This window comes from Oryctolagus cuniculus, chromosome 19 (assembly GCF_964237555.1).
Source record: "Oryctolagus cuniculus chromosome 19, mOryCun1.1, whole genome shotgun sequence".
Taxonomy (NCBI): domain Eukaryota; kingdom Metazoa; phylum Chordata; class Mammalia; order Lagomorpha; family Leporidae; genus Oryctolagus; species Oryctolagus cuniculus.
Genome location: NC_091450.1, coordinates 42,284,866 through 42,298,945, shown reverse-complemented (window position 1 = coordinate 42,298,945; position 14,080 = coordinate 42,284,866). Strand labels below are relative to the sequence as shown.

The window sequence follows — 14,080 nt, the reverse complement described above, 5'->3', positions numbered from 1 at the left end:
CTTGCGGCTTTCTCTGTCTGTGGTGGCCTGGCCCCCTCTAAGTACAGTATTGCCAGATAGGCTTTCCTGGAACACTGGCTGAAAAAACAAGCTCTGGTGAGTAAATTGTGTCAGGTTCTCTGCCCTTGTTCCTCCGTCTCCTTGCCTAAACCCTACATTCCTGGTCACACACTGAACCCTGGAACATAGCAGGGACCAGAGTAAAAATGAAGGCGGACTAAAATTATAGGAGGCCAGGCTTGTAAATTTTTCCTCCTGCAGCCTTTGAAATGCAGGCCCAGGAATGGAGGAAGCCACCAGTGTTTGAACTGGAGAGGACAAGTCAAATATTGAGGAGAGAGGCTCTTGGGAGATAAGCTCTGATCCTTGTAGGCCAGCACTCAGTTTGCAGGGCCCCTCAGAACAATAGATCTGGAAGGTTAGACCTAGCTAAGTGTCTGAATTGGCAGGCATGTCAGCAGGGTCTGCACTAACTCCAGTAGTGTCAGAACTGGATTGGACACCTGGTTGGTGTCCAGAGATGGAGAGCTGGCATCAGAAATGCTGAGTAGAAACAGTTTACAGATGTTTTGGATACTCCATGTACTCTGCCAGGGCTCAGCTCACTTTTCACTCAGGCCACTGCTGGAACCTGCTTTTGGCAGGTGCACCCAGCAATGGTTGTTCTGTAACTTCTCTGGATGGGCACGGACCTGGAAATGCAAGAAGTCCCTGCTTCACAGAGCACACCTCGAATGAGTAAACGCTCTCTCCTCCAGTCCCTGGAGCAGCCAAATTCTGTCATGGAGGTGTAGGCTCCATTTGTCCACAGCAGTGACCACGTTCAGTGATGCATTAGATCCCATCCTCTTTCTGCCTACTCTGTCCCTCACTTCTGTTCTCTGCAATCATTCCCAAAACAAGTCATCTGCACACAAGTCCTGACTTTAGGCTCTGCTCTTTGGGAGACCCAGGCCAGGATAATTGCACAGGACAGGATCAAGTTCCCCTGAACCAGGACCTGGCTGGAAAATACCTCTGGAAAAGGACATTTTCACACAAGCTACCTTTTGTAAATCCTTTTTAGCCTTACTAAAAACTTTACTTGAGGGGCTGGCACTGTGGCATAGTAGGTTAAAGTTCCATCTGAGGCCGGTGCCATGGCTCACTTGGCTAATCCTCTTCCTGCGGCACTGGCACCCCGGGTTCTAGTCCCGGTTGGGGTGCCGAGTACTAGTCCTGGTTGCTCCTTTTCCAGTCCAGCTCTCTGCTGTGGCCTGGGAGGGCAGCAGAGGATGCAGGTGCAGGAACCAAGCACCCGCATGGGAGACCGGGAGGAAGTACCTGGCTCCTGGCTTCGGATCGGCGCAGCACAGGCTGTAGCGGCCATTAGGGGAGTGAACCAACGGAAGGAAGACCTCTCTCTCTGTCAAAAAATAAAAAATAAAAAGCTCCATCTGAAGCACCAACATCCCATATGGGCACTGGTTCGAGCCCCAACTGATCCACTTCTGATCCAACTCCCTGTTAATGGTCTGGGAAAGCAGTGGAGATGGCCCAAGTGCTTGGGCACTTGCACCAACGTGAGACCTGGAAGAAGCTCCTGGGTTTGGGGGGGAGTGAACCAACCAGCAGATGGAAGATCTCTCTCACTGTCTCTCGCTCTGTCTGTAACTTGTCTTTTAATTTTTTTTTTTTTTTTTTTTTTTTTTTTTTTTTAGAAAAACAAACTTTGCTTAGCAGTTTATTCCACCATAGTCCTTAAAGAAAGCAGGGGACTGACCATTCTAGTCTTCAGGAAATAGAAACTGAAGCACAGAGGAAACAGAGCACTTTGCACCTGCATGTAGGGTTTCTAAATAGGGAGAATAAATCAATAATTCAAATGAGGCAAAGTAAAAAAAAATCATTTTGTTTTCCAACAGTTCAAATTTGTAACTTTGAAATTACATTTTTTTCTTTATCCAAAATGTGTTTATGCAACCAAGGGTGACCAAAACACAAATACTGCCACCTACAGATGATAATTTATTCTTTTATCATGATCTAAGACAGAAACAACATAAAGGAATACTTATTACAAATTTCCAGAATTTCCTTCCTGACCTCATTATGCCTACATTTGTCAGCTATCATCGTCCTCTAAAATGGATCACTGATTGTGTATACAAATGTCATTTTGCTGCCATTTCTTGTAACATTTGGAAATTGTCTTAGATTAAGGCTTCAAATTATTTTTGTTGTAGGAGTTCCCTAGCTTTTAAAGAACATACCACTTTCCCTCTGGTTCCATTATTTATTGAGAAGCTTTTCTAGAAATGTTAATGAGTATTTTAAATGCACAAATTCAATTTAAATATCCTTTATTGAACATCTACCAAGCACCTGGACTCTTCAGAGACTAGTAAAATGAAAAGTCTAGTTCTTAACAGCAATAATTTAATTCTGCAGGTATACAAAGACAAGTAAATTTCTTCTTTTGGTCTAATTTAACTCTAAACAAAGAAGCGGGGAACTGACAAGACAGGTTGCTTTACTAGTCTACAAAGACAATGCCTGAGTTAGCTCTCTATATATTTAGGCTTATCATGTTGACCTGGTTGTAATAATCTATATTTAACTAAAAGTTAATAAAAATACATATGCTCATTTTAAAATAATTACTGATTCTGCTTGCATAACCCACCCCTTGCCCTTAAACTCTTTATTTAGAACAAGATTTTCCTGCACAATCACAATCTGCTTCCTCCCACCCCACCCCTCTCATATGTTTTCAAGTAGGGACCCCTGCTACCAGCAGAAGTATCTCTAAGTCTAACATGCTTTGTCTGTGGTAGGGCAAACTGAAACATTTAAAAAGTAGCTGGATGCTATCACCTGGTGGAGCCAAAGGGGAAGGTGAACAATCATCCCAACACACCCCCAAGTTTCTCTCCTGCCTCCTTACTCTTCTTTAGCCAAGGGCATGGGACAATTATAACTACTCCCCTATTCTAATACACCCAACCTTGTCAGGAAGCTAAACCATAGTGATTAAAGGTGACCAAAGTTGTCTGGCTCCTTCCCTGGACCAAAGGAACTTAAATCTCAAACTGGAAGAAAATCCAACTTTCAGTACCACCTTTCACTCACTCATAGGTCTCATCCTTTATACCTTAACAGTGAGCCTCATTGATTAATGAATGCTTGCTGAATTTAGATAATTTAAAGACCAATTAACTTTGCTAATTACAGTGTACTATGCAGTGGGTCATGATTCCTCAGTAAATGGAGGGGAGAATCTCCAAGGTTAAAAAGAAAAAAGATCACAGCAGTCCATGATTTAGAAGTTGCCTAACACCCACTCTTTTCCTTGTGCTATTTGAGGATAACAGAAGAAAACATGAGATCGGTGGTGTCCACTAGTAGAGAACCAGGAAGTATGAAACTAATTTCTAATAGTAAGACATTCTGTATTATGGGATGTCAAAATTATTTCCCAAACTTGTTTGACCTGCAGGATTGGAGATGGCTTACCTCCCTAAAACTTCAAGTTTGTTTGACAAAGCTTTGAAAAGTGAAACAGGTAATTTCATTTTCAGATATAATCTGAATAACAAAATAATTAACAGCTTTTAAATGTACAGTAGTGTGTCCATTCTAAAAACAAAACCTCATCTACATTAGGAAAACTTTCCCAATAATAATGCTCTTTATTAAATTCTCCAGTAGTTAAGTGAAATAAAAATCTACCCTTAACTTCTACAAAATGATCTATTTATACCATTTAATTTCCTTTTCTCTTAACTTTTCCTTTTCTGACACGCAACAACCTGCAGACCTTCATTTGGTTTCCAATATGGGGAATCCCCGCCCCTTCATAAATAGTTCTGAGAAGCTCAGAATGGAACAGATAACATGACTCCTCTGGCAAGTAACCGCTATCTATCACTAACCACATTTCAGTACTGTTACTGCAATTCAGAGTCTTCCATGAGGATGGTGGGATGAAACTGGTTATATCTGGCTTTGGAGTAGATCAGCATGACTACCTGGAATAAAGGCAACCAATTCCAGGATTACAAACTAAAAACAAAACAAAATCTTTTAAAAACCAAAAATTTTTCCATAGCTATCTTCACAAAAATCATTAACAAGGGGAAGAGTGGGAACAGGAAAGGTACATAGAACTCAAAGGAAAGTAGCAAATGCTTCTCAAGGCTTATCTGACAAACTTCCTGCAATATCACAACTGGATGCACTCATTTCCTTTGTGCCTAACCTCAAAGAACTCAGGAACCTACCTTGAAGCCTTCCTATCCCAAATCTAAGCATAAAGATACAGTAGTTAGTGGGAATGCAGGACTATGGTTTATAGTGTTGGGTCAGGTTAGGTGGTCCCACTGGCCAGTCCAGTACAATTCCTATTTTCATTTGAGAGAGAAAATCCTCCCACCTCCCACCCAAAGCTAAGAGAATCCATTCCTTTTACTTGCAATGGTGACTGACAGCTCAGAGGGCAACCTCTGGGTTTTTAAAACACTCCAGATGCTGCATATTTATAGAACTGTTCCACTTTTGTGTCCTATTAATCTGTCCTCACAATTTTCCAGTCTCCTCTTGATCTGATAAACATAAACTGAAGCTTTTGTTTCTTCTTTACACTTCTTTTCCCACTCGGTTCTGCAAACTGATGTTTTTTCTATAACCACGTTTTCACTCTTACTCCAAAACTGCACTTTTGGAATGAAGTGTTCTGTCAAATAGATTAAAATAAAATACATAATCTGTTTACAGGAAATATACAGAGTAACAACAGGGGCTGGAGGTACAAAATACACACATCATAGTCATACAAAATATACAGAAGTACCCAACATTCACAATTTTTGTAAGAAGTTGTACATTTTGCTGTTTCTTTAGCATTTCCCCATTTTTCTTTTCCTTCTTCTGTGGATCCTCTGGAGTTAAGACTTAAGCTCCCTCTGCAGTGTTTCTGAAACTTATTACATGATTGGAAGATAATGACGAAATTGTTTTGTCCAAAGCAATGAGTGCTATACATAAAAGTTTTCCTCACATTTAATACTAATAAAGTTTATTTACAATGTAAGCTTTCTGATGTTAAGGGTTGAGATGTGATTAAGGGCTTTGCCATATTTATCACATTCAAGAGGTTCCTTTCTGGAATAACTTTCTCTGGTGTGTGAGATGTGAACTCTTTTACACATCAAACATGTTAATCTCTCTACACAGTTTGCCGAGTTTCACTTTCACAACCTAAGTATTAAGTGCCTTACATATCAAGATGTCTCATGTCTATAGTTTCAGGTTTTAGCCTTGCCTACCAGGCTGGAGTAGAAACAAATACCCCACAACTTGAAGAATTTTAACTTCTCTTCCTGGCAGGGTTAAGGTATGTTGTTAGAAACTCTTCAAAAAGTTCCATCAGGACAACTAACATGCTGATGGTTAAGTGCTGAGTACTTAATGTGGCACCACACTTCAGCCCATCAAGAACTTTTGAATGACTTTCCTGAGCACTAAGTAGATGTCACCAGCATTTCTGACCAAGACCCAATAACATTTTGTACTGAGTATTTGATAAATGAATGCAACGCAGAGGGTTTTAATAAACAGTTGTAGTCCGTTTTCCTCAGAAAACACCTCTTCAAATAGCTGCCTCATGGAGTGCATATGCTGAAGATCTGAAGCAACCCCAGTAGCCATTGATAAAGATGTCCCAATCAAACAGGAATTAAATATGGGCACACAGGTTATATATAACTTTCATTTAAAAACAAAGGGTGGCTGAATTATGTCAGCACGTAACTGCTGCTAAAAAGAAAAAGGCAAATGTGGAACCAACTAAAGTCTTTTTCTTCTTAAGAAAAAAGTCAGTGTTTGGATCAGTGCCTGGAGTTACATACTTAAACACTTTCAGTTGCTTTCCAGTGGGCAACAATCCTCTCAAAAGCAACACTAGCATTCTATGCAACCATAATTGCAACTTCAATTTTCTTTGAAGAAAATTCTTAAAGCATTTCTACCTCCACTTTACTGTCAAAAAAAAAAAAAAAAAAAAACCCAAAGGAAAAAAAGATATTAAGTACATCCTCCTGAAGTATCTCTTCTGTTTTTCTTATATTGGATGGGCAGAAATATTCTGGTAACTGTTGACTTGAAGTTTTCCCAGGCAAAACTGATGAAATGGCTTTGAAGCTATAGGGAACCTGTGGTTGGTCCAACTCACAAAGCCAAAAAGAAGCCAAAGAATAACTGCTGTGTAGAACTGCAGTTTAGTTTGGAGCTGGCGCTGAGCCACACGTGCCCCCACTTCACTGGTTCTGCCAACAATCTCAGGTACTTTAGCTGGTCAGTGATAGCTTCAGCTATTTCTTGAGGAAACTCTCACACTGCAGGTGGGGTTCTCCTGTTATAGGATGGTTACGATAGTCTTCAGGTTTGTTTCTTAGTTTGTTTTTCTAAGTTTCTGCAGTGCTGTCCACATGATTGGAGCCATTTCTATCTATGTCCTTGATGCCTTCACAAAACCCACGATATTTGGGGCTCCTTTATGTGTTAAACCAACTCCATCCTTAGTTTCTGGGAAGCCAATTGCATTCTCCTGCACAGGTTATGGGGAAGATTAAAGTTTCATAACCTCCCTTCAGTCTTTAATGATGAGAAACAGAAAAGATGTGCACTATAGTTATGATACAACCAACAACATCTTAGTATGTTGCTGAACTTCTCAAATAATGACAAATCCTTTTGTGAAGTTTCAAGAAAAGTATGGAAAAACTGTTCCCTACTTTTCATTTTCTGAAAAGCAACAAAACCCACATCTTCTGAATTACATTATTTACGTTACAAATGATTTCAAAAGTGCCCATCACACTTTTCAGCAGTTGACTGAAAAGAATTCTTGCTAAGATCTCTGCAACAGAAAGTTGTCAAAAGATGACCTTAGCATTCATTTTTAAGATGGCGATAATTAAGTCATTTCTGATATTCTGAAGAACCTCTCTGATCTGTTTTTGGAAAGAACCTATGCAGGTAGCTAACCAGTACCTTTCACTTCCATTTAGGACAAAAATAGCATTGACCTTAGGTTTTGGCAACCTCCTGGCTCTGAAGGTCCCCTTCAAACACTGGACCAGGCTACCAATTTTCAGGTACTTGTGATTCACAGGGCTTCATTATAAATGTAAAAGTCTCATCATAAACCAGTCATGAGTGCCTCAGGGCTCAGCACCATCTCCAGTGCTGTAAGTCAGGGATCTAAATATGCTCCTTGACAATTGGAGCATCTCTTTTGGGGGTATTAACTTCCATACGTGAAACCACGGGGAATTGAGATCGTATACAATCAAGTGCTAACATGGAGAAATGCATTTAGGAGTGCTATAGTGCTTTAGGGATTTGAAGAAGAAAGAGAAGTGTTTTGAATTGTCATTTCGGTAGAACTAGTATCAGTGATGAGGATAGAACCATCTACACTTGTTGCAGTCCTTTGGAATTGTAGACTGGTGCACGTGTCTCTCTTTCAGGAAGAGATAGAAATCTTTGGTTTGATACTGATCAACACAGTCCTAGATTTCTATAGCTTTGGTAGGCTACCAGTGATCATATATAACTTATCATATATAGATATAACTAGCTTGAGCAGCATGTCCTGATGTAGTTTTTGTCTTAACTGTCCCTCTCTCTTTTGAAAGATAAACAAGATGTTGGCCAAGTAGAGCTTGTTTGTGGCAAGGAGCTTCTTAACTTCAGTATCATGTTCAAAAAGCCAGTCTTGATCTTTCAATTGTATGTTGTGATTACTGAGAGTCCAGTGGTGCCTTAAAGATATCCTCATTACTGAAAAAGCTTGACATTTTATTGTGTGTGCTTTTATCTATGTGGAAATGTTGCATGGATTATCCATATCACTCATTTTTCCCTGCAAGGGCTGTGTGGAAGTGCTACATGCCCACATATTACACAAAGGCAGAACACTGCTGATATAACTAGAAGGATCCTTACGTATGATTTTTTTTTTAAAAACTGTTGAGGTTTTTCCCCCCCTTCCATGGGCATATATCACTGAAATAATTTTACAAACAAAATGGGGAAATGTCTTGATGACAAATTCTTGCTTTACACACAACTTTTCAGAAATGCTCCAAATGCATCCAGTGAGGCTGGGCTGTATTCAGGGGCTCTCTCTCTGGCATGGATTCTGTGATGCAGAGTGAGGGTTGAACTCCGGGTGAAGGCCTTGCCACACTTAGTACACTTATAGGGCTTTTCTCTGGTGTGAATTCTCCGATGCAAAATAAGGTACGAGTTTCGGTTGAAAGCTTTTCCACATTCACTACATTCATAGGGCTTCTCCCCTGTGTGGATTCTTTGATGTTTAGTGAGGTCTGAGCTCTGGCTGAACGCTTTCCCACACTCATTACATTCGTAAGGTTTCTCTCCAGAATGGATACGCTGATGGAGGATGAGATTGGAACTGTGACTGAAGGCTTTGCCACACTCATTACATTCATGTGGTTTCTCTCCTGTGTGGATTCTCTGATGTAGGACAAGGTTTGAGTTAAGACTGAAGGCTTTTCCACACTCACTACATTCATAGGGCTTTTCTCCGGTGTGGATTATTTTATGGCGAATAAGGCTGGAACTTCTTGTGAAGCATTTACCACATTCATCACATCTGTGCGACTTTGTTCCTGTTGGGACTTCTTCAGGGGTATTAAAGTTTGAACTCAGACTGAAGCTTCTTCCTAGTCCTTTACCCTTCTCCCTTGGACCCCTTTCTCCTGGAGTGGTTTTTTTTTCCTTGACTGTAGTTGGCCCTGAATCTCTCTTTTCTTTTCCATTTTTTTCCTCTGGGTTTCTCTGCTGCCTTTCTACAACTTTGCCCAGCTGTTCACGTTTTTCTCCAAACTCTTTCTGGAATCTTCCTGCTGTCTCCCCACGTGAGGCTGAGTCTTCTCTGACTTCAGCCTTTGAGGTGGACTCCTCATTCTCATTCCTGTTTTCACAACCTGACATCATAACAGAAAACACAAACAGCACATTTTTGAGTACATGTGTTAATCAAGTGACATTATTTTCCAGGAAGCTTCTACATGTTTGCAAAATGACTCCACAGTATTAATCAGAGATAAAACAGAGAAAAACAAGGGAGGAAAAATTGGGACAACAGGAAATACAGTTGGAAAATCAGAAGGCAGGCAAAGAGTAGAAAAAAAGGGGACATAACAGAGGGCATGCAGAGGAAGGGAATAACAGACATGGAAGGGAATGAGCACAGGGAAGAGAACCTGTTAAGGAAGGAAGGGATAAGGAATTAAGTTACTTCAGAAGTCACAATTCTATTATTTAATCACCTGATAAATAATTTGAAGGAACAAATTAAAAACATCATGCTGTTTCTAAGTTTAAAAAAAAATGGATAGGTCTTTGTTAGAAAATAAATAAATAAATAGAGCTGGCATTGTGGCATAGCAGGTTAAACTCCTGCCTATGAAGCTGGTGCTGGTTTGAGACTTGGCTGCTCCACTTCTGATTTGGAAGTGCTTGGGCCTTTGTAACCACGAAGGACCTGGAATAAGCTCTGGGCTCCTGGCTTCAGACTGGCACTGCCTGGCTATTATGGCCATTTAGGTAGTGAACCAGTAGAATGGAAGATCTCTCTCTCTCTTTCAAATAAATAAAAAAATAAATCTTAAAAAGAAAAGGTTAGTGGTAAGAGCAGACAGAAGGAATATAGTTTGAAAAGGAAGAACACATACTTCTGCAATTTTGTATTTTACCAACAAGGTGATGATTAATGGGCAAAACAAGGAGCTCTGATGCTGGCAACTAAAGGACCTTTAGACATAGGAAACAGTTTCTCTTCATCAGGGAGAGCACACAGAGTTGACTGTGTTCATGAAATAGAACAGGAGGTAAAGAAGCTGGTTGGGGCATTTGTTAGTAAACGTAATTAAAATACTCCCTGATCCACAACTGAGAACAGAAAACTATGGAGATAGACCACTAAGAAGATGATGCAAGAAACAAAATTTTACAAATGTAGGGCTAGTCCCCTCATTTTAGCAATCAGTAAATATTTGCAAACCACTTTGTTATTTTATTTGAAGCCTATTTCCATTTTTTTTTGCAATAAGTATATTTAAACAGTGGAATTTAACTTTTATTGTACATTGCTATATTTCTTGTGTCACTGCTTTCAAATAAAAAATGAAAATTGTTCACCATATACTATATTTATATATATTTATATTTGATGTAAGAAATAAGCCAACTCTATTCTTTATTTACCTGGTATAGAGATATCTTTCCAAGAGCATCTGCACTATTCTAAACAGGCCCTTAAATGCAATGACCAAGGTTGCTGAATATATGCAGCCCCTGACTTACTGATGCAATCACCACTGAACTAATTCTTAAGGAAGAGAAACTTGGTCCATTTCTTTTGAATTCCATGCCAAGGTCTTGAAAATCTAGATAGTTCCCAGATATTGTGAATCTTTTAAGTTACTGGAACAGGCAGTAGTCAGGTCACAAACACAGATCAATTCTTTGGCTTGATTTTTATCTACCACAAAGAGCATATACTAAGAAAACTATAAATACCATTTATACCCATTGTTTGAAAGAAAACTTGAGGTTTCTTAGTAACATCCTTTCTTCATGTTACCCCTCATTCATTCATCCTACTTTTGTCCCCCTCAAGGAGGAGTCTCTATGGCTTTAATGTGTGAATCCAGAGGTTTCTTTGCAGTACTGTCACCTAGGGATTATGATCCAAGAGACAGACATCGATGCCTGCCAGCTGTGCCACACCATCTAAACTGATGCCTCTTCAACTTTTTTTTTTCTTTAAATTTTTGACAGGTAGAGTTATAGACAGTGAGAGAGAGACAGAGAGAAAGGTCTTTCTTCCGTTGGTACACTCCCCAAATAGCTGCTACGGTTGGCACTGCGCCAATCCAAAGCCAGGAGCCAGGTGATTCTTCCTGGTCTCCCTGCAGGTGTAGGGGCCCAACCACCTGGGCAATCCTCCACTGCCCTCCTGGGCCACAGCAGAGCTGGACTGGAAGAGGAGCAACTGGGACTAGAACCCAGCATCCATATGGGATGCTGGTGCCGCAGGCGGAGGATTAACCAAGTGAGCCACAGCGCCAGCCTCTCTTGACCTTCTTCATTCACACTAAGGACCCAGGGCCTAGAGTTCTTCATAGAAGATAATCATTAGGTTTGGAAATCAGGAACCTCATCACAAGGGAGGTCTAGGTCCAAGTTTGTGCAGTTACAGTGCTCAGACAGGGTGGAAGACAGAAAGTCCAAAGAAGTGTATCTGACAGGTTCAGGAACGAGGTGCCAGGATAAAAGGCTGGGGTCACCTGGCCATTTCTTTGAGTTTATTTATTTTTTTATTTCAAAGTGCAAAAACTAGTTAGAGGTAAAAAAAAAAACCCGAGATTCAGGGAGTCATGGTATCATGATTTTGTTCAATGAACATAATGATTTCCTTTTCTCTGGTTTGAAGAAAGGGGATAAGAAGTCTTCAAATCTTTATCAACTCTTAACTGAATACATGAGAGATCTCACAACTAGCAAATAAAGAGGCAAAACAATCTTATTAGGCAATAGTTCTGTATCAGTCTTACCCTGGGAAAATGTGTTCCCATAATTTTCCTGCCTGTTGTCCCTATTAAGATTCCTCCGAGCCAGGTTCTGGCAACCCCATTCCTCCAGGATGAGGGACACAGCCATGTCCTCAATCTTCACCATAGCCTGAAATAACAAGAGGCCCCACAGTTAGTTCCCTCAAAACTCAGGGATAGTCTCATAGCCCAAACCTCGAGTCAGGGAGAGTTGACTTCAAGGCTGTAGGACACTGGGAAAGCACCTGTGACCACAGCCTTGGGAACCAGCAGAGGCAGGTGTGGACAGACACTAACAGATAGAGGGAGCAGGAGCAGGGCTTCTCTGTGGGCAATGGACCAAGAGCGAGTACCTTGGTAGAGACCACTACAGAAGCACCAGGAAGAGAGGCTGAAGCAGGGACTTAGCAAGGCAGAGAGGCCCACAACTCACCTGGGAATCTGCGGTCAGTAGTGCAGATGCCATTGCCTGCTCTCTGGGACTCCCATCATGAGGAGGGGCAGGAACGTGGGTGGCAGGGAGAGCTGTGGGCAGAAAAAGAAGCTGTGAGTATATCAACTGTGCTTGGGGCCTCCCTCAAAGACATCCTGGGGCACTCTCCTACCCGCACCAGCATGTTTACTGCTTAGTGTTTAATTACCGATCTGAGAACTTCAGACGACATAAATAGAAAGTAAGGCCCTATTTTTCCTAGGTCTTCTTGGGCAGGAGTCACAAGAGTCACAGAGTTGGGGCTGGCACTGTGGCTTAGCAGGTTAAGCCTCCACTCATGGCACTAGCATCTCATATGGGCACCGGATGGAGTCCCGGCTGTTCCACTTCCGATCCAGCTCCCTGCTAATGGCCTGGGAAAGCAGTGGAGGATGGCCCAAGTGCTTGTGTCCTGCATCTGTGTGGGATACCTGCAAAAAGCTCCTGGCTCCTGGCTTTGGATTAGCCCACTCTGGCAGCTGCAGTCATTTGGGGAGTGAATCAGCAGATGGAAGACCTCTCTGTCTCTGTCTCTTCCTCTCTCTCTGTAACTCTGCTTTTTGAATAAAATAAATAAATCTTAAAAAAAAAAGTCAAAGGGTCCTTAAAGTTACTTTTAAAAAAATATTTATTTATTTGAGAGGCAGAGTTAAACACAGAGACAGAGAGAGAGAGAGGTCTTCCATCTACAGGTTCACTCCCTAGATGACTGTAACAGCTGGAGCTGGGCTGATCTGAAGCCAGGAGCCAGAAGCTTCTTCTGGGTCTCTCAGGTGGGTGCAGGGGCCCAAACACTTGGGCCATCCTCTGCTGCTTTCCCAGGCCACCAATAGGGAGCTGGATCGGAAGTGGAGCAGACAGGACTCCATCAGGTGTCCATATGGGATGCCAGCGCTGCAGGAGCAGGTTTAACCTACTACACCACAGCGGTGGCCCCAAAGTCTCCTGTCTTGAGGCAGGTGCTTGGTGTACTGGTGGGAATGATGCTTGGGATGTTTACATCCCATACTACAGTGTCTGGTCTGAGTCTCTGCTATTGCATGTCTTATCCAAGTTCCTGCTAATGAGCACTCTGGGAGATGACAGATGGGGGCTCAACACTTGGGTCCCTATCACCAACGTGGGAAACCCAGATGGAGTTAGAGATTTCTGGCTTTGGTGTGACCCAGTCTTTTCCACTGTAGGCACTTGGGGAGTGAACTAGTGTACTGTAGATCTTTCTCTTAGTCTTTCAAATAAAATGGAGAGAGAGAAAAAAATAAATAAATAAAGAATGGCAGAGCCAGCTAGGTCAGCAAGCAATACAATTTTAAAATCTTTAAACATCTAGAAAGGCCAGAATGGGAGCCGTTGCTGTGGTATGGTGGGTTGAGCCTATGGTGCTGGCATCCTGGTGCCAGTTTGAGTCCGGCCACTCCATGTCCGATCCAGCTCCCTGCTAGTGGCCTGGGAAAGCAGCAGAAGATGGCCCAAGTGCTTGGGCCTTTCACCCATGTGGGAGACCTGGAGGAAGCTCCTGGTTCCTGGCTTCAGATGGTCCTAGCTCAGCCACTGTGGCCATTTGGGGAGTGAACCAGCAGATGGAAGACCTTTCTCTCTGTCTCTTCCTCTCTCTGTAACTCTACCTCTCAAATAAATAAAAAATCTTAAAAAAAAAAAAAACTCAGAAACTAAAGTGTTCTTTAAAAAAATAAATAACCTAGAAAAGTGATGCCATAGAATAATTTCATACATTTTAAATAAAAGAGATTAAAAAAAAAGGTTTATTTACTTATTTGAAAGGCAGAGTCAGAGAGAAAGAGGATAAAAGAGACCTTTTAAGCATTATTATGATTGTTTCAGAGATAATTTAGGACATACTAGAGTGTTTCAAAATTCAGGATGAAAATATATCATCTGTTCCCACCACTTTCCTATTAAAAATCTGACAGACATCTGGAATGCTAATGATTCAATAAAAAATGTAATGTCCATCAAGTTC

General features: G+C 41.4%; 1 protein-coding gene across 4 annotated transcripts in view; it reads right to left on the bottom strand.

Annotated features, from left to right (window-relative positions):
• ZKSCAN1 (zinc finger with KRAB and SCAN domains 1) overlaps nucleotides 1-14,080 on the bottom strand; it is a 47,404-nt gene that overhangs the window by 23,276 nt on the left and 10,048 nt on the right. For 3 of the 4 annotated variants that reach the window (XM_008248903.4, XM_002721860.5, XM_017337858.3), the window contains 3 exons: nucleotides 12,061-12,152; nucleotides 11,631-11,757; nucleotides 1,988-8,996 (listed from right to left, as the gene is read on the bottom strand). In XM_008248903.4, coding sequence (XP_008247125.1) covers nucleotides 8,104-8,996; nucleotides 11,631-11,757; nucleotides 12,061-12,152 — 1,112 coding nt within the window. In that variant the 3' untranslated portion in view covers nucleotides 1,988-8,103. Of the gene's footprint in view, nucleotides 1-1,987; nucleotides 8,997-11,630; nucleotides 11,758-12,060; nucleotides 12,153-14,080 lie in introns of those variants that run through there. The other variant, XM_070064400.1, reaches the window with a different exon arrangement.